The sequence below is a fragment of the Mobula hypostoma genome, chromosome 1 (assembly GCF_963921235.1).
Source record: "Mobula hypostoma chromosome 1, sMobHyp1.1, whole genome shotgun sequence".
In the NCBI taxonomy this organism is placed as follows: Eukaryota; Metazoa; Chordata; class Chondrichthyes; order Myliobatiformes; family Myliobatidae; genus Mobula; species Mobula hypostoma.
Genome location: NC_086097.1, coordinates 53,201,450 through 53,229,177, shown reverse-complemented (window position 1 = coordinate 53,229,177; position 27,728 = coordinate 53,201,450). Strand labels below are relative to the sequence as shown.

At 42.1% G+C, this 27,728-nt stretch overlaps 1 protein-coding gene across 7 annotated transcripts in view; it reads left to right on the top strand.

Moving 5' to 3' along the window:
• The window catches only part of fermt2 (FERM domain containing kindlin 2), a 156,678-nt gene that overhangs the window by 108,970 nt on the left and 19,980 nt on the right, over window positions 1-27,728 (top strand). For all 7 annotated transcript variants that reach the window (XM_063048992.1, XM_063049010.1, XM_063049001.1 and 4 more), the window contains 5 exons: window positions 9,323-9,457; window positions 12,294-12,343; window positions 15,556-15,680; window positions 21,722-21,828; window positions 23,635-23,856. In XM_063048992.1, the coding sequence (XP_062905062.1) occupies window positions 9,323-9,457; window positions 12,294-12,343; window positions 15,556-15,680; window positions 21,722-21,828; window positions 23,635-23,856 (639 nt within the window). The remainder of the gene's footprint in view (window positions 1-9,322; window positions 9,458-12,293; window positions 12,344-15,555; window positions 15,681-21,721; window positions 21,829-23,634; window positions 23,857-27,728) is intronic.

The following is a 27,728-nucleotide window of genomic DNA, read 5'->3' as shown; positions in this document are numbered from 1 at the left end:
GGAGTCATTGATGTTCAAAATGGAGATTGGGTAGTATAGAAGGATGAATTCGATGACCGTAAATTGCACTTCTTTCATTACTAGAATAAAAACATTGCAAACCCAATCTGAATAAGATCTTATATGCATAACTCTCAACATACTTTAATTTAAGGAAAAGATGATCCATCCTGGACAAACTGAAGTTGAGCATAATTTCAATTGAAAGAAAACATATGTAATGATATAAAAGATTATTGGTAGGATGGAGGATTGGGAAAACGCTAAAGTCAAGCATTGGATGACTAACTAGATAATAGAGAAACAGCAAGAAAGATGAATTATATATGTACTGTATATAAAAAGGAATTGTTAAAACAAAAATGATGAGATAACTGAGCTATTGAGAAGTGAGCAAAAGGCATAGACATTTTTCTTCACAGCACATGATAAAATTGTCTCAATAACTAGATGATCAGGACAAAATGGAATGAGGAACTTAAAACAACCATTATCATTAAATAAGTTATAAACAAATAGGATTAAAGACTGGCCAATCCAATGTCTTATATCCTAGGATCTAAGAGCAGAAATGGTGGATGCTGTGGTGGTGATTTTACAAAATTCCCAACTTACTACTACAAAGTTCCCCACAGAATATAAAGTTGCAGATGTAATTTAAGAAAGGAGAGAAACCAAAAGCACTGACATGAGCTAGCTAACTTATCATCTGATCATGGTAATCCATTCTTAGGAAATAGTAACAGGATATTTAGAAAATCATAAGATAATTCAGCAAAATTGTCATGGGCTTTACGCAAGGGTAATATAGTTTGACAGATTTATTCTTATCAGGATGTTACTAGTGTGGTGAATAAGGGTAACTTGCAGATATGTTGAATTTGGATTTTCAAACAGGATTTGACAAGGTGCCATGTAAAAGGTTATTGCAGAAGAAGGAAGCTTATTGAGGTGAAGCTTGATATATTGGTAGAGTAATGTCTAACTAACACAACTCCATATAAATAGGTCATTTTTGACTTAAAAAGCTGGGTTGTGTTTTTAGCCTATATCTAGAACTAGGAGGCATGGTTTCAGAACAAGACAATGCCCATTTAAAACAGGGATGAGAAATTTCTACTTTGAGGGTTGGAAACCTTCTGAAATATTCCAGTCTCGTATCTGTGAAATCATTGAATATATTTACAGCCAGTGAGTGAACTCTTTAACTACCCTGGAATCTTGGACTTTGGAGTGGATTATTCAGGACTTCGCTGAATTGTGAAGTAGACTTGATATTTGTAATTTCAGGTTGCTACTGATAATCTAAAGTTACATCAGATCCCTCATTTTCTGGTCCCTGCAGTCTTCACTGCACACTACCATTTGTCAACACAGAGTTTCTATGTATAAACTTAAGCTCTTGTACTGCTTAGCTGTAATGCTTAAGGGAGAAAATGCCCCCAAGCAGATCAACTGAAGTTAAGTGATCACAGCAAATTGGTTGAAACCTTCGAGTGAGCTTTAATCTGGCATACTGATGGGATCCAGTGGAACCTTATTGTGTAGTGTTAATCCAATTCATAGACTGCTCTGTAGTTTCTCTGGGTGCAAGAAATAGTGTTCAGCTTCTGGAGCAAGTCTGTCAGCATCTACAAAGAGAAAGAGAGAGGTCATTTAAAATTAATTGAAAGGATTATAAGGAATCTTAAAAAAGCAAGATCACCGAACAAGAACATAGTTCAATGCATGCAGACTTTGTTGATAGTAAACTGGTACATGATGGAAATAAATGACAGAATAATTTAGAGGGTTTTTAAAAAATGTGTAAAAGGATGTGGGAGAAGTGCTGAGGGAAAGTAAGTGTGCTTGTTAATGGACGTGGGAGAAGCACTGGTGGAAAGTGAGCTTAACCAGCAGCATTATTGTATCCTCAGTGGACAATATGGGATGTGTTCCAGTTCCCACAAAACTGCATCCTGCGTTGGAATGCATTTGTTGAAAATCAATATATTCATCTTAATTAATTTTAGTGTGTGTATTTCATTGCAAGGAGTATTGTAGGAAATGCGGGTGAGCTGAGGGCATGGATCAGCATGTGGCATTATGACATTGTAGGCATTAGTGAGACATGGTTGGAGGAAGGGCTGGACTGGCAACTCAGTGTTCCAGGTTTTCGTTGTTTTAGATGTGATAGAGTGGGAGGAATTAGAGGAGGAGGGGTTGCATTACTAGTTAGAGAAAAGGTCACGGCAGTGCTCAGACAGTACAGACTGAAGAGCTCACCTACTGAGGTTATATCGATGGAAATGAGAAATAAGAAAGGGATGACCACATTAAGGGGTTTTATTATAGACCACCCAATGGTCCACAGGATTTAGCGGGCAAATTTTGTAGAGAGATCACAGAAATGAATGAAACATGCGGCTGTAATAGTAGGTGATTTTAACTTTCCACATATTGACTGGGAATCCAATTTTGTAAAAGGGCTGGATGGGATAGATATGTCAAATATGTTGAGGAAAGTTTCCATTATCAGTACATAGAAGTTCCAAGTAGAGAAAGTGCAATACTAGATTTCCTTATTAGAGAATGAGACAAGCAGGTGACAAAGCATTGCGTAGGGGAACACTTTGCATCTAATGATCATAATTCCGTTAGTTTTAAGATAATTATGGAAAAGGATAGGTTTGGTCCTTGGGTTGACATTCTAAATTGGAGAAAAGCTTATTTTAATGGTATCAGAAAGGACCTGGCAAGTGTGGATTGGGACAGGTTGTCTTCTGGCAAAGCTGTATTTGGTAAGTGAGAGGCCTTCAAAACTGACATTTTGAGAGTACAGAGTTTATACCTGTCAGAATAAAAGACAAGGATAACAGGTTTAGGGAACTTTGATTTATGAGCGATATTGAGGCCCTGGTTAAGAAAAAGGAGGAGGTGCATAGTAGATACAGGCAGGTAGGAACAGATGAGCTGCTTCTGAAGTATAAGAAATGTAAGAGAACACTTAAAGAAGGAAATCAGGAGGGCTAAAAGAAGGCATGAGGTTGCTCTAGCAGACAAGGTGAAGGAGAATCCTCATGTGCTTTCCAGATATGTTAAGAGCAAAAGGATAGCAAGGGACAAAAATGGTCCTCTGGAAGATCAGAGTGGTCATCTAGCATGGAGTCGAAAGAGATGGGGGAAACCTTAAATGGATTCTTTTGCATCTGTACTCTGGTGTTGGACACAGACTATACGAGTGAGCCAAAGCAGTAATGAGGTCATGGATCATATACAAACTATAGAGAAGGAGGTGTTTGCTGCCTTGAGGCAAATTAGGGTTGGTAAATCCTCAGGGCCTGACATGCTGTTCCCTTGGACCCTGTGGAAGGCAAGTGCAGAAATAGCATGGGTACTAGCAGAAATATTTAAAACATCCTTAGTCACAGGTGAGGTGCCGGAGGAGTGGAGGATAGCTAACGTTCTGTTTAAGGAAAGTGTGTGGTAGGTAGTGCCTAATCAATCTTAAGAGTTTTTGAGAAAGTTACCAGGAAAGTGAATGGAGGCAAGGTAGTGAATTTTATCTACATGGACTTTAGCAAGGCCTTTGACAAGGTTCCACCCAGAAGTTGATCAAGGCGGTTCATTCGCTTGGGTTGGTAAATGGCAGAAGGAACTTAACGCAGATAATTGTGAGGCAGTAAATTGGATTAGAGTCGGCTTTGTGCGAGAAGTCAGAGATCTGGACCAGCTGGAAAAATGGGTTGGTAAATGGCAGATGGAATTTAATGCAGATAATTGTGAGGTGTTGCACTTTGGAAGGGCTAACTAAGGTAGGACTTAAACAGTGAGCAGTAAGACACTGAGAAGCATAATAGAACAGCGAGATCTGGGAATACAGATCCATAATTCCTTGAAGGTGGCATCACCGAGAGATAGGGACGTAAAGAAAGCTTTTGTTACATTGGCCTTCATAAATCGAAGTACCGAGTACAGGAGTTGGGATGTTATGTTGAAGTTGTAAAAGATGTTGGTGAGGCCTAAATAGGAATGTTGTGTGCAGTTTTGTCACTACCTACAGAAAAGATTTCAATAAAATTGAAAGAGTGCAGCAGGAATGTAAAAGGATGGTGCCAGGACTTGAGGTCCTGAGTTACACAGGGAAAGATTTAATAGGTTTGGACTTCATTCCCTAGAGTGTAAAAGAATGAGGGGAAATTTGATAGGTTTACAAAATTAAGAAGGATATAGATAAGGTAAGTGCAAGCAGGCTTTCCCCACTGAAGTTGGGTAAGACTAGAGCTAGAGGGTATGGGTTAAGGGTGAAAAATATTTAAGGGGAACATGAGGGAGAACCTCTTCACTCAGAGTGTAGAATGAGCTGCCAGTGGAAGAACTGGATGCATTGTCGGTTTCAACATATAAGTGAAATTTAGAGGGGTACATGGATGGGAGGGGTTTGTAGGGCTATGGTCTGGGTGCAGATCGTTGTGACAAGGCAGGCTAATAGTTTGGCACAGACTGGATGGGCCAAAGGGCCTGATTCTGTGCTGTAGTGCCCTGTGACTTTATAACACTTGAGTATATACACTTCCAAGCCAGTACCAATGATCTGGGATGTTAATAATCTAACATTCCTTTGATGTCATGGTGCACTTCTCTGGGGATTTGTAGAATGTGAACAATCTATATATAACTACAGTCTGATTTAATGTGCTGTACTACTTTAAAATTGCTTCTGAACCAGTGCTTGCATTGAATGGTTAAAAATTCAACCAAATTTATTGACTTTGTTACGTGAGGCGAGTGAATGGGTTCAGATTATGAAACTTTGATACTGATTTTTTTTAATGTGGCAACAATAAAACACTGCAAAAAAAGACAACTTTTTTGTTAAGTCTATCTAAATCACTCCAGTTTATTTTTCATTGTCGAAACTGAAAAATCTTTCACACCTTTTAAAATTGAAGCAGGATCATATATTTTATGAATTGCGAACACTTCCTCTCCTTTGTTAAGTGCTGAATGGTGGTGCGTGTTGCTATTCAGGGGGACAGATGAGCTTGTACACAACGCTCTGAAAGTCCATGTGCAGATCTAAGAATTAATGAGGAAGAATGATAGTGTGTTTATCTTTATTGCAAGAGAACTTCAGTACAATAGTAAGGCTATGTGGCTCGAATTATGTCAGGCCCTGGTGAGACTACATCTGGAAAACGGTACATAGAACTGATCTCTCTCTACCCAAAGAAAGAAGTAATTGCAATTGGGGGAGAGCAGTAGAGATTCACCAAATTAATTCCTAGGACAGCAGTTTGACTTATTAGATATTAGGCAGACTGAAACAATACTCTTGAGTTTAGAAGAATGAGAGGTGAACAAAAATGCGATATATAACATTCTTAATTTCAAGCAGGGTGTATATGGAGTTGATGCTTACACTGGCTTGGTTGTTTTGTGCCAAAATTCAGCGATTCTCATTGACAGTCATGTAGGACTGATATTAGTAGATATTTCTTCATCCAGTAGATCATTTTTTGAAATTCCCTAACCCTAACCCTATTCCCTGTACCAAAAGTATTTTCAGGAACTCAATAGATTTTCTTTTGTGTATTAAGACAATCTGTGGTTTGGGCAGAAAAAAATGGTAATGAAGCAAAAGATCAGTCACGATGTTATTAAATGGTTTAACGATCACAGGAGACCAAATGCCCAATTCCTTTCATTTCTTAGCAACTGAGATTTGTCAATGATTGAAGAAGTCTGCAGTCAAAAAGTTATGGGTTTTGAGCATGATATGTTAGCAGAAGGGCTGGTGTAGGCCAGCGGTCCCCAACCACCGGGCCGCAAAGCATGTGCTACCAGGCCGCAAAGAAACGATACAATTTGGCGATATGAGTCAGATGCACTTTTTCTCATTCCCTGTCACGGCCTCTGTTGAGTTTGAACGCACGCTAGGTCATTACCCGAGCGTCATCCATGTCAGCACGGGAAGAATATCAACTCCTCGAGCTTGCAAATGACGGCGGGCTGAAAAGTATGTTTGACATAACATCTCTGCCGGCATTCTGGATCAAAGTCAGGGCTAAATATCCTGAGATAGCCACGAAAGCACTGAAAACATTGCTTCCATTTCCAACATATCTCTGCAATGAATGCAACCAAAACTAAATTGCGGAATAGACTAGACACAAGGAACCCCCTTTGAGTATTGCTGTCTCCCATCACCCCTCGATGGCACCGTCTTGTTGCAGGGAACCAGTATTCAGCCCAGGGCTCCCACTGATACAGCGATTTTGGTGTGTTGCAATGATTTTATATGTTCATACGGGGGGAATATGTGCTGTGTGTTTAATATCCAAACATTACTTAAAATGTTATGATGTTATTGACTTGTAAGTGACTTATATAACCATATAACAATTACAGCACAGAAACAGGCGATCTCGGCCCTTCTAGTCCGTGCCGAACGCTTACTCTCACCTGGTCCCACCGACCTGCACTCAGCCCACAACCCTCCGTTCCTTTCCAGTCCATATACCTATCCAATTTTTCTTTAAATGATAATATCGAACCTGCCTCTTCCACTTCTATTGGAAGTTTGTTCAACACTTACTTCAAGCTTCCCTGTCCTCCCCTGAAAATTGACTTTATCACTATATTCATGTGAGGAAAATATGCGCTGTGTTTAATATTAAATTCGTTAGATAACCCCTTTTAGAAACTAAATTGAGTCTATTAGCCACTTACCACCTATATTCCGGTCGTGATTAACACCCGCCCCCCCGCCCACAGGTGTCCGCGCAAGGCTTCATGGTCATGGTAGTCTTTCTCACGGCAAACGCAACGTATTTGACTGCTACTCTTGTCTGTTGGCAATCCTACCCCCCACACCCCGGTTGGCCAGTCCGCAAGAATATTGTCAATATTAAACCGGTCTGCAGTGCAAAAAAGGTTGGGTTCCCCTGGTGTAGGCTTTAGAATGAACAATGTGAGCAGGATGGGGGTATATCATCAGATGGTGTAGGGAAAATGCTGGAATCTATTATTAAGGAAGTGTTGGTATAGAAAACTTGGGGAAATAAGGTTGGGCTGAGACAACATACATATATAAAAGAAAAAAATCATGATTGTAAAGCTTGTTGCAATCTTTTGGTTTTCTAACTAGCAGAAAAGAGTTGAGACAGTTTATGCAACATATTGGGATCTTAGGAATCCTTCAATAAGGTGCCATATGAGATGACAATAAACTTGAAAGTGCAGAGAGTTGAGGATCATGTGCTGAAGTGTAGACAGAGAATTGGTTTGCAATAGAAAACAGTGGGTACAAATGCTGAACAAATGAGTCCATCAACTTTGCCTCCAAATTCCACTCTGCCCTCAAATTTACCTGGTCCATTTCCAACACCTCCCTCTCCTTTCTCTGTCTCACTGTCTCTATCTCTGGAGACAGGTTATCTACTGATATCTATTACAAACCTACAGCCTCTTCAGAGTTACCTGGACTATACCATTTCCTACCCTGTAACTTGTAAAAGTAACATTCCCTTCTCTCAATTCCTCCGTCTCTGCCACATCTGCTCTTAGGATGAGGCTTTTCATTCTGGAACAAAGGAGATGTCCTCCTTTTTCAGAGACAAGGGCTTCCTTTCCTCCACCATCAACACTGCCCTTAACTGCATTTTGTCCATTATCACACACATCTGCTCTTACCCCATCCTCCCTCCACCCTACCAGGGACAGAGTTCCTCTTGTCCTCACCTACCACCCCACCAGCCCCTGCGTCCAATTCCGCCATTTCCAACGAGATCCCACCACCAAGCACATCTTTCCCTCCCCTCCACCCCCCCACACACACTTACTGCTTCGGCAGGGATCTCTCCCTATGTGACTCCCTAGTCCATCCGTCCCTCCCCACTGATCTCCCTCCTGGCACTGTCCTTGCAAGCGGAACAAGTGCTACACCTGCCCCTACACCTCCTCCCTCACTACCATCCAGGGCCCTAAACAGTCCTTCTAGTTGAGGTGACAATTCACCTGTGAGTCTGTTGGTTATATACTGTGTCTAGTGCTGCCAGTGTGGCCTCCTGTATATCAGTGAGACCCAACATAGATTGGGAGACCATTTTGCCAAACATCTATGCCTTGTCCGCCAGAAGAAGCGGGATTTCCTAGCGGCCACCCATTTTAATTCCACTTCCCATTCCCATTCCGCCATGTCAGTCCACGGCCTCCTCTACTGTTGCGATGAGGCCACAGTCAGGTTGGAGGAACAACACCTTATATTCCATCTGGGTAGGCTCCGACCTGATGGCATGAACATCAATTTCTCGAAGTTCCAGTAATGGCTCCCCTCCCCACCCCCACTCCCACCCTCTCCTTCACCAGTCTCCATCCCCTTTTCCTTCACTCACCTATCTCCTTGCCTGCCTATCACCTCCCTCTGGTGCTCCTCCCCCGCTTTTCTTTCTTCCATGGCCTTCTGTCCCCACCTATCAGACTCACCCTTTTCCAGCCCTGTATCTCTTTCACCAATCAACTTCTCAGCTATTTACTTCATCCCTCCCCCTCCCAGTTTCACTTATCACCTTGTATTTTTCTCTCTCCCCTCCCCCACCTTTTAAATCTACTCATCTTTTTTTCTCCAGTCCTGCCGAAGGGTCTTGGCCCAAAATGTCAACTGTACTTTTTTTCCATAGATGGCCTGCTGAGTTCCTGAAGCATTTTGTCTGTTGTTTGGATTTTCAGCATCTGCAGATTCTCTCTTGTTTGGCAAATAAGTTATGTTTTGATTGGGAGGCTATGATAATTGGATCACCAGAGACTGATACTGGATTCCAGCTGTTCACAATCAGTAATTTAATTAAGGATATCAAATGTAATGTCACTATTTGCTGATGATACAAAGCTGTGTTGCAACATGTGGGATGGCTTCGATGAAAACACAAGTTGAATGAACAGACAGGACATGAAACATAATTAGAAAAAAATGTGAGGTCTTCTGTCCTCTGCTGCCATGGGGTCTTTCAGACCTTCCTGAAAGGGAAGATGAGGACCGAATCTTGGAGCTTTCAATCAGTCCTCTGCTGGCCCCAGCCTGGTATATGTTCTCCAGCCTCAAGTTGGACTTCAATCACATAAACTTTTTCTGGTTGAGAATGTCATGTCTAAGCCAAAACTGACATCTAACAGCCTAGTAAAAAGGCCAGCCTTTAAAATAGACAAGTCATCTCGAGTTCAGTTTAATATAGTACTATAGGTTTTTTTTCTCAGATTCTGTACCATGTGCCACAATGTTTATGAGAAGAATGAAATTGTTCGTTTAAAATACTCAAATCAAGTGGCATCTTGTTTCCCCCAGTACCACATCAATAAATTATCTATTATGTCATCTGAGAATCACATGAACAACAGTGAAAAAGAAGTAGATGAAGTCGATGCAGCCCTTTCTGACTTGGAGATTACCTTGGAAGGTGGCAAAACATCGACCATTCTGGTATGTTACATCTCAGCTGTATTTTTATTACCTTGTGGTTAAAAATGTAGCCGCCCCGGCACCTTCAGGGTCGCTCGGCTCGCTGTCGTCTAGGGAAACAGCCTCGGCCCCGCCAAACTGGGTAATTCGTTTGTGTGGATGCTGGGTGAGGTACCCCACCCCGCCCAAATAACAGACAATACACCAGATGCAATTAATTGATTTACAGTTTATAGATATTACTGGAACTATATATTTAAAAGAGAATAAAATATAAAAGGAAAATAAAAGGCGCCACACTTATCAAAGTTCAATCTCTTCATGCACAAAAACCGTTGGAGCACAAGGACCTTCTTCTTCACCCTGCGACCCCCTCGGACCACCTCGACCGGCCGCCTGGGACCCACAGCGGTGGTCGACCAGACGCTCCACACGAGTCCGTCTCCGTCTCCTCGCAGAACGTCCCGCTCGGGGTCTGACCCCGTCAGCAGACTCACAGCACCTCATCCATCCTCTGTCTCGCTCTCCCGCCTTCTGCCCCAAAACCCCGCGCATACAGTATCTTCAAATACACCAAAACCATAACAACTATCCCAATTGGTTAATAGCACTCTCTTATCACACACTAAAGCAAAAACAAACTGTTCACGCAAACTTTCTCAGCGTTTAATACAACAAAGCTGCATTCCCCAGATTAACATAACAAAGACGCCATTTTAATTAGCCTCCACAGTAACATAAAAGTCAAAACCCCCTTACGAAAAGAAACAGAGTTTGTGAAAAAACAGCTCATCAAAATTGTCTGATAGTTAGAAAGAGTGTTTCTGATAGCGAGATCAATCCAAAGTACTGACAGCCAGTTAAGTCACTTTGTCAGAAACCTCTAAGCTAAATTTGCAATTGCGTACAAATAGAGTGTAGAAGTAGACTGGTAAATTTGCTGATGACACAAGTATTGGTAAAGGAGAAGAGAGCAGAGGTTGTAAAAAGATACAGTGGTGTACCCCAGGCTACTGTGGGAAATGAGAGAGGAGATTGCTGAGTCTTTGGCAATGATCTTTGCATCATCAATGAGGACGGGAGAGATTCCGGAGGATTGGAGGGTTGCATATGTTATTCCCTTATTTAAGAAAGAGAGAAGGGATAGCCCAGGAAATTATAGACCAGTGAATCTTACTTCAATGGTTAGTAAGTTGATGGAGAAGATCCTGAGAGGCAGGATTTATGAACATTTGGAGAGGCATATGATTAGGAATAGTCAGCATGACTTTGTCAAAGGCAGCTCGTGCCTTACGAGCCTGATTGAATTTTTTGAGGATGTGACTAAACACATTGATGAAGGTAGAGCTGTAGATATAGTGTATATGGATTTTAGCAAGACATTTGATAAGGTACCCCATGCAAGGCTTATTGAGAAAGTAAGGAAGGCATGGGATCCAAGGGGACATTGCTTTGTGGATCCAGAACTGGCTTGCCCACAGAAGGCAAAGAGTGGTTGTAGATGGGTCATATTCTGCATGGAGGTCGGTGACCAGTGGTGTGCCTCAGGGATCTATTCTGGGACCCCTACTCTTTGTGATTTTTATAAATAACCTGGATGAGGAAGTGGAGGGGTGGGTTAGTAAATTTGCTGATGACACAAAGGTTGGGGTTGTTGTGGATAGTGCGGAGGGCTGTCAGAGGTTACAGTGGGACATTGATAGGATGCAAAACTGGGCTGAGAAGTGGCAGGTGGAGTTCAACCCAGATAAGTGTGAAGTGGTTCATTTTGGTAGGTCAAATATGATGGCAGAATATAGCATTAATGGCAAGACTCTTGGCAGTGTGGAGGATCAGAGGGATCTTGGGGTCCGAGTCCATAGGACACTCAAAGCTGCTACGCAGATTGACTCTGTGGTTAAGAAGGCATACAGTGCATTGGCCTTCATCAATCGTGGGATTGAGTTTAAGAACTGAGGGGTAATGTTGCAGCTATATAGGACCCTGGTCAGACCCCACTTGGAGTACTGTGCTGAATTCCGGTCGCCTCACTACAGGAAGAACGTGGAAACCATAGAAAGGGTGCAGAGGAGATTTACTAGGATGTTGCCTGGGTTGGGGATCATGACTTATGAGAATAGGTTGAGTGAACTCGGCCTTTTCTCCTTGGAGCGACAGAGGATGAGAGGTGACCTGATAGAGGTGTATAAGATGATGAGAGGCATTGATTGTGTGGATAGCCAGAGGCTTTTCCCAGGGCTGAAATAGCTAGCACTAGAGGGCATAGTTTTAAGGTGCTTGGCAGTAGGTACAGAGTAGACGTCAGGGGTAAGTTTTTTACGCAGAGAGTGGTGAGTGCGTGGAATGGGCTGCCGGCGGCGGCGGTGGAGACGGAAACGATAGGGTCTTTTAAGAGACTCCTGGATAGGTACATGGAGCTTAGAAAAATAAAGGGCTATGGGTAATCCTAGGTAGTTCTAAGGTAAGTACATGTTTGGCACAGCTTTGTGGGCCGAAGGGCCTGTACTGTGTTGTAGTTTTTCTATGTTTCTATGTAATGTGGGAAAACAGGATCAGGTGTTGATGTTTTCAGAGTAGGCATGAATGATTGGGGTTGAAAGGCCTCTTTGTTTGTAGTACAACTCTGACGCTGAATATCATACTTATAATATCCTACTAAAATATCCTAACCTGTGTTGTCTTCCAAATTCAAAAAAGACAATAATAATTTTTCTTTGTTAAAACCGGTGCCTGCCACTTTTACGCTAGAAAATATTTGGAATATTCAGTTGATTAACCTTCAAGCAGTTCACTAACCAAGAATAGGTTTTATCTTTTCAAAATTAGCTTGTTAACTCAGAACTTATTCTTGTTTCAGGGTGATATCACTTCTATTCCTGAACTGGCTGACCATTTAAAAGTGTTCAAGTAAGATTTTCATTTTCCATTGGCATATTTTGCTCCCTTTTGGGGCCTTTCCTTTGAATTTCATTTCCCCACTTACAGAAAGAGTGTTTGTTCAAAATAAGCAGATTGCTGTATTATCCACTATTCCTCCCATGCTTTTGCTGCCTTCGTTACCAATGGTCCTCTCTTTTTATGAGAAATAGAGAACAGATTGAACTTATAAAAGCTTTGCTTGTTTAATGCCATTTGCTCCTATGAAATGAGCATTGTACTGGGTAAGTCTTAACACAGTCCAGCTTTTTAAAGTTGATCTTTGCTTTGCTCTGCATTTTACTGATGCACCTGATATCTTTTCATCTGTTTAAATAAGCATGTCTGAATGGCACAAAGACATAGAATACTGTGTATCATGTGCAACCACCTGTGATGGGAGGGGAGGGAACCAAAGGCAAACTGTGTGAAGTAAGCTGATACCGTGCACAATGCAGCCTTTGAGTCTGCTGCAGACTCCGTGATGGGGCATATTTTAATGGACCTCTGTCTACGTATACCAGTTATCATAATCATCGGATAACATGTTCGGTAATGTTCCCTGTGTCTAAATCTCATGAGCTTTCTCCAGGGGTGAGCATTTCTAACTGTGTAAAGGCACAATTATTGGTCATGAATAGGGAGTAGACACCACCTCCTTTTACATTCTTCAGAGGGAGGGAAAACTAGGAAATGGATGAGAGTTGTACGGTAAAGATATCATGACAGCTGCCTTTAAAACTTCGAATTATTTGATATTTCTAAGGTCTGCATGCCCCAGCTGGACATTAATTGAATGATGGTTTTTCCTGATGGATGAAAGCTGTTGGTGTCTTGTTGACTACGAGAGTATAATCAGGGAGCCAAAAAATGGTGATGTGGTGGTGGGCATTACTAAATGGGCTATTCGTGACTTATTGAATGTGGCTGTGCTGGGGGATGGGTAATGCTCGTTATGACTACCTGCTAAACAAGTTAGGATGGTCAGCAGTTTTGACAATAACTGGGAAAGAATTAGGCAATAGGCTAGAGTATAAAGAGCACACATTCTTGCAGGCTGTAGCTAAACCTTTTAACTTTATTCCCAAAGGCATGAACATTGAATTCTACAATTTGGGTAATCTACTCCCCCTCTCCCAACCCCCTCCCCACCCCTCTCTCTCCCCATCCCCCACTCCTTATGATTTAAGCAAGCCATCCTACACATGCCCAACACCAGACTCCCCACCCTCATTTGGTGGAGATGATTTGGTTCCATGCTCCACCCTTCTTTTCGTATCAGATTCCACCTTCTGCACCCCTTTGCTATTGTTGCATTACCACCTCTCCCTCCCTATCAGACTCTATCTGACAATCACCCCCCTCCCCACTCTGATTGACTTGCCAGCTCTTGCCCCACCTCACATCTCCCCTATAAACTTTCAGTCCAGATGAAGGGTCTTGACCCAAAACTTTGCCCTCTGCAAATGCTGCCTGGCCTGAGCTCCTGTTTTATTTTGCTATTTCAAATCTTTTCCTCAGTATTCCCTACTGCGTGTTGCTTGTCTTTATTGATCTACAAACACCATTCTGCTTTCTTCCCTCCTACCCAACAGCTCTGATCTTTGCAGCTCTCTCCATGAGCCTTTTTAAAATGTTCTGCTTGGACCCCCTTAATCAAGAGGGAAATGTTTGATAAACTTCACCAAGAATCATCACGGGCAAATTGTTAAAGATGCTGTATAAATTCTAGCAGTTGTTGTCAAACATTTCTTGTTGTGCATTGACAATGCCTACATTGTACTGAGAGAACAAAGTGAAGAAACAATCTGAAACTTTCTGAGCTCCATGAAGTGCTGTAACACACATCTCTGTATAATTGGAGTGAATTTAATGATACTTAATGATTATTGTCAACCTGATTGTGAATTGAATCTCACATGGTTTTACTCAGCAAGCTAGCTGTTGGGACTTTTGACCAACCCTGAAAAAGTTCGTGGTGGCAGAGTGACATTGTAACCTCAATCCGCACCCATATTTGATGAATATCGACTTCTCTAACTTCCGCTAATGCCCCACCTCCCCCTCATACCCCATCTGTTACTTATTTTTATACACACATTCTTTCTCTCACTCTCCTTTTTCTCCCTCTGTCCCTCTCAATATACCCTTTGCCCATCCTCTGGGTCCCCCCCGTCTTTCTTCCCGGACCTCCTGTCCCATGATCCTCTCGTATCCCTTTTGCCAATCACCTGTCCAGCTCTCGGCTCTATCCCTCCCCCTCCTGTCTTCTCCTATCATTTTGGATCTCCCCCTCCCCCTCCAACTTTCAAATCCCTTACTCACTCTTCCTTCAGTTAGTCCTGACGAAGGGTCTCGGCCTGAAACGTCGACTGCACCTCTTCCTAGAGATGCTGCCTGGCCTGCTGCGTTCACCAGCAACTTTTATGTGTGTTGCCCATATTTGAGACACTGCTTTTGGCCAGCTTCATCAACCATGCAAATACCCTTAGGAGTCTGCTGCCGGTAGTAGGTGGTAATTCAAAATGCTCCTACTCCCAGTCATCACAGTGGGATAAAAATACCTTGCCTCACCCTTCTTCCGCCCACCCCCCCCCATCCACTTTCAGTTTTAATATTCTACCCAGGATATCTGGTGCAGAAATATGTGTACAATGTACTTATCTGATCGTTTGCCAACAAGCTGATGAGTTTTTTCCCCTTGTTGACGTGTATGGATTATCTAAGAGTAAACTGTTGGCTCAATACCCAAAAGGGCAATCTCTCAATTGACAGTTTCAGTATTTGACCTCTGGAAGCTAACGCACTTTAACAATAGTAAAGCTTTTTGCAAAGATCTGTAAAGTATGACAGCAATGCTCATGGTAGTCTTATTTGTTTTCAAAGGATTTTCTTCTCTGTGGTCACCAAAATAGTACATTTAAAGTCAAGAGAGTATGGTAGTAGTGATATATTTCTTTTGGCAGAGAAAATCCCATTATTTATACAATTGTGTTATTTATATGTGTGGTAAATATTCTGTCATTTTCATGATTTCATACTAAAAATTTTTGTTAAAGTATGACCTCAGTGACTGCAGACAATAAATCTAGCTGATAGCTCGGGTGGAAGTTACATTGTTGGAATTGTTAAACTCATGTTGACCCGCAAGTGGTTTAAATGCTAATAGATATTTTTCTTTGAAAATAACCTTCTGCCTGCAGACCAAAGAAATTAACGTTGAAAGGTTACAAGCCATACTGGAGTACATTTAAAGACACCTCCATTTCCTGCTACAAAAGTAAAGATGAATCCCACGGACCCCCAGCTCATCAGATGAACTTGCGAGGTGAGGGTTACATTTTTGATGCATCAAAATGCCGTGGTTCCCAACATCCAACAAAGGCTCAGGGGCTTTAAGGGAAAGCAATGCAACTTGCCTAGTAAAATAGGTAGGGAAGTGAAATTGACATTAAGCAATATAGATTCCATGAATTAGAACTAATAAATTCTTCTACAGATGAAATTAATGAACTCTGATATTTTCCAGTGGAATCTTGAGTCAATGCTCCTATGATAAGAACTTGCTTTCTGCAGTACTGTTTTAGAAAATCAGATGGTCACCCACCATACTGTGATGATATTTCAATTCAAATACTGTCTGCAGGTCATGGTTAGAAATATTGTAATAGAAGCATCATGTTCCTTAAACTACTGGAGAAACACTTTTCGTCCCTCTTCCCTCCGGGAGAAGGCTCAGGAGCTTGAAGACTCGTACGGCCAGATTTGGGAACAGCTTCTTTCCAACTGTGATAAGACTGCTGAATGGATCCTGGCCCGGATCGGGGCCATACCCTCCAAATATCTGGACTTGCCTCTGGGTTTTTTTGCACTACTTTACTTTCCATTTTTCTATTTTCTATTTATGATTTATAATTTAAATTTTTAATATTTACTATCAATTTGTACTCCAGGAAGCGCGAAGCGCAGAATCAAATATCGCTGTGATGATTGTACGTTCTAGTATCAATTGTTTGGTGACAATAAAGTATAAAGTATAACCCAGCAGGCCAAAGATCATCAGTGGAAAGAGAAACAGCTTGCATTTCAGGCTCCAGAGCCTTTCTCAGAAATCTGATGAAGTGTCATTGTCCTGAAACTTTGACTTTGTTACTCTTTTCCACAGATGTTGCTGGACTTCCTGAGTGTTTCCAGCATTTTTTTGTTTTTATTTCAAATTTTCTCCATCTGTATTTTTTTCTTTTTATTTCCTTGTTAAGACAGCCCAACAAAAGCAAAATCAGAGAGGCAACCATCTACTACCACTCCCTGGCTTCTCCCACAAAGCCAATGTCTACTCCAATTTACTACCTCATCTTGATTGCCAGGCAACTGAACCTTCTAGACCAATCTCCCATCAGAGTTAAATGTCTTGCTAAAGTCCAGGTAGACAGCATTCACTACCTTGCCTTCCTCCACTTTCTTGGTGACTTCCTCAAAAACCTACCACACACAATGCCCTGCTGACTATCCATAATCAGTCCGTGTCTATCCACATACCTTCCAATAACTTTCCCACTACTGATATCAGACTCAGTGGCCTATAATTTCCTGGTTTATTTTTAGAGCCTTTCTCAAACAGTGGAACAACATTGGCTATCTTCCAATCTCCTGGTACCTCTCCTGTTGCTAAGAATAATTTAAATATCTCTGCTAAGGCCTCAACACTTCCTGCACTTGCCTCCTGCAGGGTCCGAGGGAGTACCTTGTCAGGCCCTGCAGATTTATCCACCTTATTTAAGATCTCCCCCATCACTTCTGGTTCCATGCATGGATTACCATTCCGATCTTCCAAAGGACCAATTTTGTCCCTTGCAATTCTTTTGCTCTTAACATATCTGTAGAATCCCTTGGCATTCTCCTTCACCTTGTCTGCTAGGGCAATCTCTTGCCTTTTGGCCCTCTTGATCTCTTTCTTGCATTTCTTAGACCATAAGCACTTCATTTGTTCCAACCTGCTATGTACCTCCTTTTTCTTAACCAGTGCCTCAAGCTTTGTACTCTCAAAACTTCACTTTTGAAGGCCTCCCACTTATCAAGTACACCTTTGCCAGAAAACAGCTTGTCCCAATCAACACTTCCCAAGTTCTTTCTGATGCCTTCAAAATTGGCCTTTTTCCAATTTAGAATCTCAACCCATGGACCAGTCCTATCTGTTTGCATACTTACCTTGAAACGAATGGCATTGTGATCATTAGGTGCAAAGTGTTCCCTACACAAACTTCTGTCACCTGCCCTGTCTCATTCCCTAATAACAGATCAAGTATCGCACACCCGCTCATTGGGACTTCTACAGGCTGGTTAAGGAAACTTTCCTGAACACATTTGACGAACTCTCCCATCTAGTCCTTTTACAATTTGGGAGTCCCAGTCAATTTGTGTAAAGTTAAAATCACCAACTATAACAACCTTATGTTCCTTGCAGCAGTTTGTAATCTCTCTACAAGCTTGTTCCTCTAAGTCCCTCAGACTGTTTGGTGGTCTCTAATATAGCCCCTGTGGAAACCATAGAAAGGTTGCAGAGGAGATTTACAAGGATGTGGCCTGGATTGGGGAGCATGCATTATGAGAATAGGTTGAGTGAACTCAGCCTTTTCTCCTTGGAGCAATGGAGGATGAGAGGTGACTTGATAGAGGTGTACAGGATAATGAGAGGCATTGATCGTGTGGATAGTCAGAGGCTTTTCCCCAGGGCTGAATTGGCTAGCATGAGAGGGCATAATTTTAACGTGCTTGGAAGTAGGTACAGAGGAGATGTCAGGGGTAAGTTTTTTATGCAGAGGGTGGTGAATGCATGGAATGGGCTGCCAGCAATGGTGGTGGAGGTGGAAACAATAGGGTCTTTTAAGAGACTCCTGGATGGCTATCTGGAGCTTAGAAAAATCGAGGCTATGGGTAATCCTAGGTAGTTCTAAGGTAGGGACATGTTCAGCACAGCTTTGTGGGCCGAAGGGCCTGTATTGTGCCATATGTTTTCTATGTTTCTATGTTAACTCGGTCATACCTTACTTATTACTCAGTTCCACCCATAAAGCCTCACTAGACAAGTTCTCCAATCTGTCCTTACGGAGTACTGCCGCGACATTTTCCCTGACCAGTATCACCACTCCTCTTCCTTTAATCTCTCCCATTCTGTCGTGTCTGAAACAATGGAACCATGCAATATTGACCCGCCAGTCCTGCCCCTGGGAAGGCAGGGAGATCTCCAGTGTCCCTGACTACTACACCTGCACCTGCAGGGAGTGCATTCAGCTATAGTCTCTTTCAGACCATGTTAAGGAATTGGATCTGGATAAACTCCGGATCATTTGGGGGCTGAGGGGTTGATCAACGGGCCATGCAGGAGGGAGGCAGTTACACCCAAGGTTCAGGACATGGCTAACTGGGTCACTGTCAGTAGAGAGAAAGGGGAGAGGAAGCCAGTGCAGACCACCTCTGTGGCCAGTCCTCTCAACGACGGGTATACCACTTTGGATACTGTTGGCTAGGGGTAATGAAGGCAAATGTAATGTTAGCATTTTTTTTATTTGCAGTTATTTTGTAAGTAACACTATTCTTTGCATTTAGGTCTCTGGCTCTGTGGCTCAGAAGGGGAGGGGAACAAGAGGAGTGTCTTTGTATAGGGGATTCCATAGTTAGAGAGGCAGGCAGGAAATTCTGTGGAAGACACCTGAATGGTATGTTGCCTCCCACGTGCCAGGGTCAGGGATGTCTCAGATCAGGTCCATAGCATTCTAAAGAGAGAAGGTGAGCAGCCAGAAGTTGTGGAACACACTGTATTGGAACCAATGACATACAGTAGGTAGGAAAAAGGATGAGGTCATGAAGAGAGAATATGGGGAGTTGGGTAGAAAGCTGAAAAGCAGGTCCTCCAGGGTAGTAATCTCTGGATTGCTGCCTGCCATTAGGGGTAAGAATAGGACAATTTGGCAGGTGAATGTGTGTCGGAGGAATTGGTGCAGGGGGCAGGGTTTCAGATTTCTGGATCATTGGGATCTCTTCCAGGGAATTTATGACCTGTACAAAAAGGACGTGTTGCACTTGAACCAATATCCTTGCAGGTAAATTTGCTAGAGCTGTTGGAGAGGGTTTAAGCTAATTTGGCAAGGGAAGGGGACCGGAGTGACAGGGCTGAAGCTGGAGCAGTTGGTATACGAGTAGAGACCTTGTGTAGTGAGACTGTGATGAGGTAGTAATGGGGAACAAAGAATTTAGCAGATGAACTTAAAAAGCATTTTGCGTCAGTCTTCACTGTGGAAGACACCAGCAGTATACCAAAAATTTGAGTGTGTCAGGGGGCAGAAGTGAGTATACCTACTATTACTAAGGAGGAGGTACTTGGGAAACTGAAAGGAGTAGATGGACTGCACCCCAGTGTTCTGAAGGAGGTAACTGAAGAGATTGTAGAGGCATTAGTAATGATCTTTCAAGAATCACTAGATTTTGGCATGATTCCAGAGGACTGGAAAATTGCAAATATCACTCCACTCTTTAAGGAGAGGGGGGCAGAAAAAAAGGAAATTATAGATCAGTTGGTCTGACTTCAGTGGTTGGAAGATGTTGGTCCATTATTAAGGATGAGATTTCGGGGTACTTGGAAGCACATGATAAAACAGGCCAAAGTCAGCATGGTTTCCATTAGGGGAGATCTTGCCTGACAAATCTGTTGGAATTCTTTGAGGAAATAATAAGCAGGGTAAACAAAGAAGAATCAGTGTATGTATACTTGGATTTTCAGTAGGCCTTTGACAAGGTGCCACACGAGGCTGCTTGACAAGACAACAATCCGTGATATTAGAGGAAAGATACTAGCTTGAATGGAAGATTGGCTGACTGGCAGGAGGCAAAGAGTGGACATAAAGGTGGCCTTTTCTAGTTGGCTTCCAGTGACTAATGGTGTTCTACAGAAGTCAGTGTTGTGATCACTTTTTTCACATTATACATACGTTAGTGATTTGGATGATGGAATTGATCGTTTTGTGGCCAAGTTTATGGATGATATGAAGATCAGTGGAGGGGCAGGTAGTGTTGATAAGCAGGTGGCCTGTAGAAGGACTTAGAAAGATTGGGAGAATGAGCAAAGAAGTGGCAGATGGAATAGAGTGTAGGAAAGTGTATGGCCATGCATTTTGGTGGAAGGAATAAAGGCATAGAATATTTTCTAAATGGGGAGAAAGTTCAAAAATCTGAAGTGCAATGGGGCTTGGGAGTCCTCATGCAAGGTTCCCAAAGGTTAACTTGCAGGTTGAATTGGTGGTAATGAAGGCAAATGTAATGTTAGCACTTTTTTTTAAATTTGTAGTTATTTTGTAAGTAACACTATTCTTTGCATTTCTGGTCAGATGCTAAATGCATTTCATTGGCTTTGTATCTGTACTCAGCACAATGACAATAAAGTTGAATCTAATCTAATCTAATCTACTTTGAGTGGACTAAAATCTAAATCAAGGATGTAATGATGCTTTATAAGGCAATGGTCAGACCGCACTTGGAGTATTGTGAGCAGTTTGGGGCTCTTTATCTAAGAAAGGATGTACTTGCATTGGAGAGGTTCACAAGAATGGTTCCAGGAATGAAAGAGTTAATGTATTAGCGGAGTTTAATGGTTCTGGGCCTGTACTGGCTAGAGTTAGCCGAATGAGCTGGGGAGGATCTCATTGAGACCTGTCGAATAGTGAAAGGCCTAGGCAGAGTGGATATGAGGAGGATGTTTCCATAGTGAAGGAGTCTAGGACCAGAGGGCACAGCCTCAGAATAGAGAGATGTCCATTTAGAGTGGAGATGAGGAGGAATTTCTTGAACCAGAGTGGAGAATCTGTGGAATTAATTGCCACAGATGGCTGTGGAGGCCAAGTCACTGGGTATACTTAAAGCAGAGGTTGATAGGTTTTTGATTAGCCAGGGTATCAAATGTTACAGGGAGAATTCAGGAGAATGGGGTAATAAGTCAGCCATGATGGAATGGCAGAGTAGACTCAATGGACCAGGTGGCCTAATTCTGCTCCTGTGCCTTATGGAAGTATTTTGGGGTGTGCTTCTACATAAGTTCCTGCAGTAGCACATGTGACACGCTCATTTTGTTTCTGCAGGAACAGGACTAACAGTCCTCTAACCATCTGAGATGGAATTGCAATAGCTGCTGTACACACTGGAAGAAGCCAATTTACCACTCTGAATCAGATATTAGTCAGCCAATTATCATTCCAATATTCTATATGTAGTATGATTTTTTTTTAACGGATTTGATTTGTTGTTAACTAGAAAAGCAATAAGGAATGTTTCAAAAGCACAGCTGTGGTGAATAATCTGAGCAATGATTTTATGTAATAGGTTGTGAGGTGACCCCTGATGTAAACATATCCAGCCAAAAATTCAATATCAAGTTGCTGATACCAGTGGCAGAGGGGATGAATGAAATCTGGCTCCGTTGTGATAATGTAAGTATTTACCTTGAATTTAATTACTTTTTAGATCCCCAGATAATTTTAATGCTGTAATAATAATCTTCATTGATCTAACATGGCCATACACTCAGACCTCGAATAACACTGAGGATGTGTTCCTTGGAGGTGGAGTGCTATGTAAATCAGTGCTATGTGGGGTCACTGTAGCATTACGTAAAGGGACATGTGTGCCCGATTTATACTTAAATCAAGCCCGAGGTATATGATATATTATTTTTAATGTATACAGAGTAATTCATGGAGTAACAAACGGTTAGCAGGCCTAACCCGTACACCAGTGGAGCAGCAACACATCGCAGCAGCAGCAGAGGGAAGTGGATGGTGGCTACTTCTTAGGGGAGGGCTCAGGCTGTGGGTCCTCCTCTACCTTTGGCTTCTTCAAATATCATGCAGTTTCACATCCATGCTAGGGCTTTTCCTGGACATCTTGGTTGTACAACCCTCATTGGAAGTTGCAGGCGATTTTTCAGACATTATAATAGCAAAAAGTGGAATAAATTGGCGAGGAAGCAAGTTGTTTACTCACGCGGGGAGGCGGAGTGTGAACTAATATGTGATTGGCTGTGAATGGCTCAGAGCACATGTAAAACACTCTCATTGGCTGATTGAGTGTTTACTGCAGTGCCAACCACTCTTGAGAAGTTTTAAGTGTTGTTTAAAATGAATTTTTGTCATTTTTAAAAATTTCAATAAAGAATTGAATTACCTCATTGTAATGAGTCATGTGGGGTCTGAGTATTTATGAGAAATGAAAATCCAATTCAAAAGCTAATATGATGCATCCTTTTCATTAAATTTTGCTTGTACAATATGCTGTAAGATTGCTGAGTTAAAAGTAATCTAGTTTTTAAATTGGTTTCCTCAAAGAGTATATGGTGACATCACTGCACTTCAGCTGCCACCGATGACCTCCCGTCTCCATCGTCTTCTGAAGTCAATGGCATGGTTGCTGCAATCATTGCATCCATTGTACAGGGGATTGGTCTATACGGCTTCACCAGAGCCCTGTTACCCATTTCCACATCTCGCGACTTTGAGAGGCATATGATATACATGTTAGTTAAAGTCTGTCCCGAGCCTTGTGGCCCATCAGGCTGGTGCTTATGCCAGTTTCTGTGGCGTGAAGCGAGACTCCCCACCCCCCCCCCCCGGGATAGGACGCCAGTCTATCGCGAGGTTAACCCCCAGCATTTGCCGGTACCCATTTTCAGCTGGGTGGACTGGAGCAGTATGTGGTTAAGTGCCTTGCTCAAAGACACAACACACTGCCTTGGCCGAGACTCGAACCCACGACCTTCAGATCGTGAGCCCAACACCCTAACCACTTGGCCATGCACCACACACATGTACTTTAATAATAAGTTTGACTGACTACGTTCCTTTGTGTTTGTTTTCCTTCAAAAAATATTGAGCAAATACAATTACATAATTTGTATGCTACATGATATCTTATAATTTTAAAGATTCGTTTGAATTTTGTGACTAATAGTATAATGTAAAGGATGATTGTAACCGCAGTAAAGTAGTTCTTGGTAAATTATTTACTTTTCCTCATTTATTATTCCTTTGTCTCTGTTGCTCCCCTTTTGAAAGTTAGATGCAATGCAGGATGAAGCATTGTCAGTAGCTAAACAGTAATTTTGACCTCAAAGGTTTCCTCCCTCCCAAATATTGAAGCCCAAGAATAATTTGTGAAGTGAACAGTTCCAATAAGTGTTTTTTTTAAGAGTAAGAATAGTTTCCATTTGAATCTAATGCTTTTTCCCCCCATTTTGTTAGGAGAAGCAGTATGCACAGTGGATGGCAGCTTGCAGGCTGGCATCAAAAGGCAAGACGATGGCAGACAGCTCATACAGCCTTGAGGTGCAGAATATCTTGTCATTTTTGAAGATGCAGCATTTAAACCCTGACCCACAAGTTATTCCTGACCAGAATTCAACAGACATCAATCCAGAGTGTCTCGTGTCCCCTCGCTATTTAAAGAAGTATAAAAACAAACAGGTATTTTTCCTAGAAATCTTTTTTGACAGCTTGTGGAGTGGCAGGGAGTTCTATGTTTGTTCCAATTCTGACATGTTTTGTAGATGAAACAATATGAGCAAATTTGGCCCTGCTCATTGAAGGTTAAAAAAAATTCATTTGAAGTGTGTTCATGATTAAGTAATTCCATAGAATATGCCAAATTTTCTGATGAACCTAAAAAATTGGAGCGGGGGGGACGGGGAAATGATAATCCCTCTACTCGTCCATCAGAGATGATAATATGGATTGCAAAAGTCTTGTTATTACAGTTGCTGTTTTGTAACCTTGACACAAGCTGCTATTTTATATTAAAATAATTCACTGTTATGTATTTTAGCTTGTAGATAGTTGTGCTTCATTTGCAGTCAAGAATGTGATCAAAATATCTTTTTCCTTTTTAGTGAAGAACTATATATTCTCCTGCTTTGTTGTTTCTATGTATGCTGAAGTTAGTTGCAGAGGAAATTTTGCAAATTCTCCAGATTCAACAGAATCTTGGAAGCCTCTGTTTTTGGAGTTGAAATTCAAGGCAAGTCCTTGAATCATATGACATTTCAGCTCCTAAAATAAATGGCAAAATCATTGTTGCCAAGTTCTTGGAACATTTTGTTTCCAAGTTTTTTTTTAACTTGAGCTCTCTACTGATAAATAAAGAAAAGTTTTCATGGTAAGATATATTCTTGCTTTCATAAAATCTTGACCAGATTGATATGAAGTCCTTCCTTAAATTATATTTTGTATGAAAGAGGGAGGCAGCTTAACACAGTGTGGTCACGCAAACAGCAGCAATCAAGAAAACTGTTTTCTGTTATGTTGGTGAAGGGGTAATTAATAACTAGGATCCTGGAGAGCATTTCTGTTCTTCAAAATATTGCCTTAGGATTTTATTTGTCTGCCTGAGCAAGCAATCAGGTCTTCCGTTTAATGATCCAAAAGAAAGAACTTTTGACCATGCAGCATTCTCAGAAGTATTGTGTGTGCATCAGCATAAACTGCTCAAATCACAGTCTGGGACTATAACCTATAATCCCTTGACATTTTGATGGGTGTTGCCAATTGGTGACTTCTTAATCGACAAGCATTCTTATGTCTAATAAAGATAGATAATTCCACATGTAATGATTTTTGGGTTCAACGTATATAAATATAAATATAACCTTGCTTCAGAAAGTTGGATTTTGTGGATTTAGTTAATCGATTTGAATTCTTTTAAATCTGACATTGATTTTCAATATTGTGCTTGCAACCTATCCATTTTTAGATAAATCTTTTAATGAGATTGGCATTTCCGTAATTGAAGGAAAAAGACAAGTTTGTTAGTTAAATTATTGCATTGCTACTGCTGTTCACTTCGTCTTTTTGAGAAATTAAGCATAATCTGAAATTGCTACATGACTGTTAATATGAAAAATATGTATCATTTAGCAGCAAATACTAAATACTTGTTCCTGCCCCACTGAACTCATATCTGCATACCTCGGCTGTGTTTTATCCCCCCCAGTTCAGTCCCTTCCTACCTGCATCCGTGACACTTCACACGCTCTGGATCTTTTCAATTATTTCACGTTCCCTGGCCCCCATCATCTTATTTTCACTATGGATGTCCAGTCCCTCTACACCTCCAACTCCCACAAGGAAGGCCTCAAAGTTCTCAGCTTCTTTCTGGACACCAAACCCAACCAGTTCCCCTCCACCATCACTCCTCCATCTAGCAGAACTTGTCCTCACTCTTAATAACTTCTCCTTTGGCTCCTCTCATTTCCTTCAAACAAAAGGTGTAGCCATGTGCACTCGCAGGGCTCCCAGCTATGCCTGCCTTTTTGTCAGCTATGCGGATCAGTCTGTGTTCCAAGCCTACACTGGCAACCGTCCCATGCTTTCCCTACGCTAGGTCGACGACTGCATTGGTACTGCTTCCCGCAACCACGCGGAGCTTGTCGACTTCATTATCTTTGCTTCCAACTTCCACCCTGCCCTCATATATATCTGGTCCATTTCCAACACCTCCCTCCCCTTTGTCAATCTCACTGTCTCTGTCTCTGGAGGCAGCTTATCTACTGATGTCTACTATAAACCCACAAACTCTCACAGCTACCTGGACTATACCTTTTTCCTACCTGTTACTTGTAAAAACTCCATCCCCTTCTCTCAATTTCTCCGTCTCCACTGCATCTGCTCTCAGGATGAGGCTTTTCATTCCAGAATGAAGGAGATGTCCTTCTGCCATCTCTAATGGGATCCCACCACCAAGCACATCTTTCCCTCCGCCTCCCCTGTCCCCCCCCACACTTTCTGCTTTCTACAGGGATCACTCCATACCCAACTTCCTTGTCCATTTGCACCTCCCCACTGATCTCCCTCCTGGCATTCTTGCAAGCAGAGCAAGTGCTACACCCGCCCCTACACCACCTCCCTCACTACCATTCAGGGCCCCAAACAGTTCTTCCAGGTGAGGCAACACCTCACCTGTGAGTCTGTGGGGTCATATACTGTGTCTAGTGCTCCCAGTGTGGCCTCCTGTATATCGGTGAGGCCAAACGTAGTTTTGGAGAGCACTTATACTTTATACTTTATTGTCGTCAAACAATTGATACTAGAGCGTACAATCATCACAGCGATATTTGATTCTGCTCTTTGTGCTCCCTGAAGTAAAAATCGATGGTAAATATTAAATATTTAAATTATAAATCATAAATAGAAAATAGAAAAGGGAAAGTGAGGTAGTGTAAAAAAACCGAGAGGCAGGTCCAGATATTTGGAGGGTATGGCCCAGATCCGGGTCGTACTTCGACAAACACCTGTGCTCTGTCCGCCAGAAAAAGCAGGATCTCCAAGTGGCCACTCATTTTAATTCCATTTCCCATTCCCATTCTGATATGTCAATCCATGGCCTCCTCTACTGTCATGATGAGACTACATTTGGGTTGGAGGAACAACACCTTATATTCCATCTGGGTAGCCTCCAACCTGATGGCATGAACATCAATATGTCGAACTTTCGTTAATGCCCCTCTCCCCCACAAACTGCTTCACCATACTCTCACCTTTTCTCCTTGCCTGCCCATCACCTCCCTCTGGTGCTTCTCCCCCTTTTCTTGCTTCCATGGCCTTCTGTCCTCTTCTATCAGAATCCCCCTTCTCCACCCTACCCTGTATCTTTTTCACTGATCAGCTTCCCAGCTCGTTACTTCGTCCCTCCTCCTCCAGGTTTCACCTATCACCTTGTATTTCTCTCTTCCCCCCTCCCCCTTTTAAATCTACACCTCTCCTTTTTTTTTCTCCAGTCCTGCCAAAGGGTCTGGACCCAAAACATCAACTGTACTTTTTTCCCCATAGATGCTGCCTGGCCTGCTGAGTTCCTCCAGCATTTTGTGTGTGTTGCAAATATTTTTCGGTTCCTGCATTCTAAGTTAATCCCGAGCATCAAAGTGGAACTCTCTTATGTTTTCTCTACCAATTTGAACATTTTGGTACAGACCAAAATACCACTATGGTCACATTTATTGGGAGAAATGAGCCCTGATATTTTTTCCTCATTGCTGTAGAGCAATACTGCATGGAGGCAGGTCATTTGGCCTAACTGGATCAAGCTGACCAGAGCATCCTCCTCTAGTCCCAGTTGCTTGCACTCAGCCCTTCACCTCCAAGCCCTTCCCCTCTATAGACTTATCCAAATGCCTCTTAAACAATGCAATTATATGTACCTTGACCACTTCCTCTGGCAGCTCATTCCAGGTACTCTTTTCCCTCTGTGTAACTAAGTTCTATCTCTGGTCACTTTCAAATTGCTCCCTTCTTTTCTTGTCTGTCCATTCTAGTTTTGAACTTCCCAGTCCTGAGGAGAAGACTGT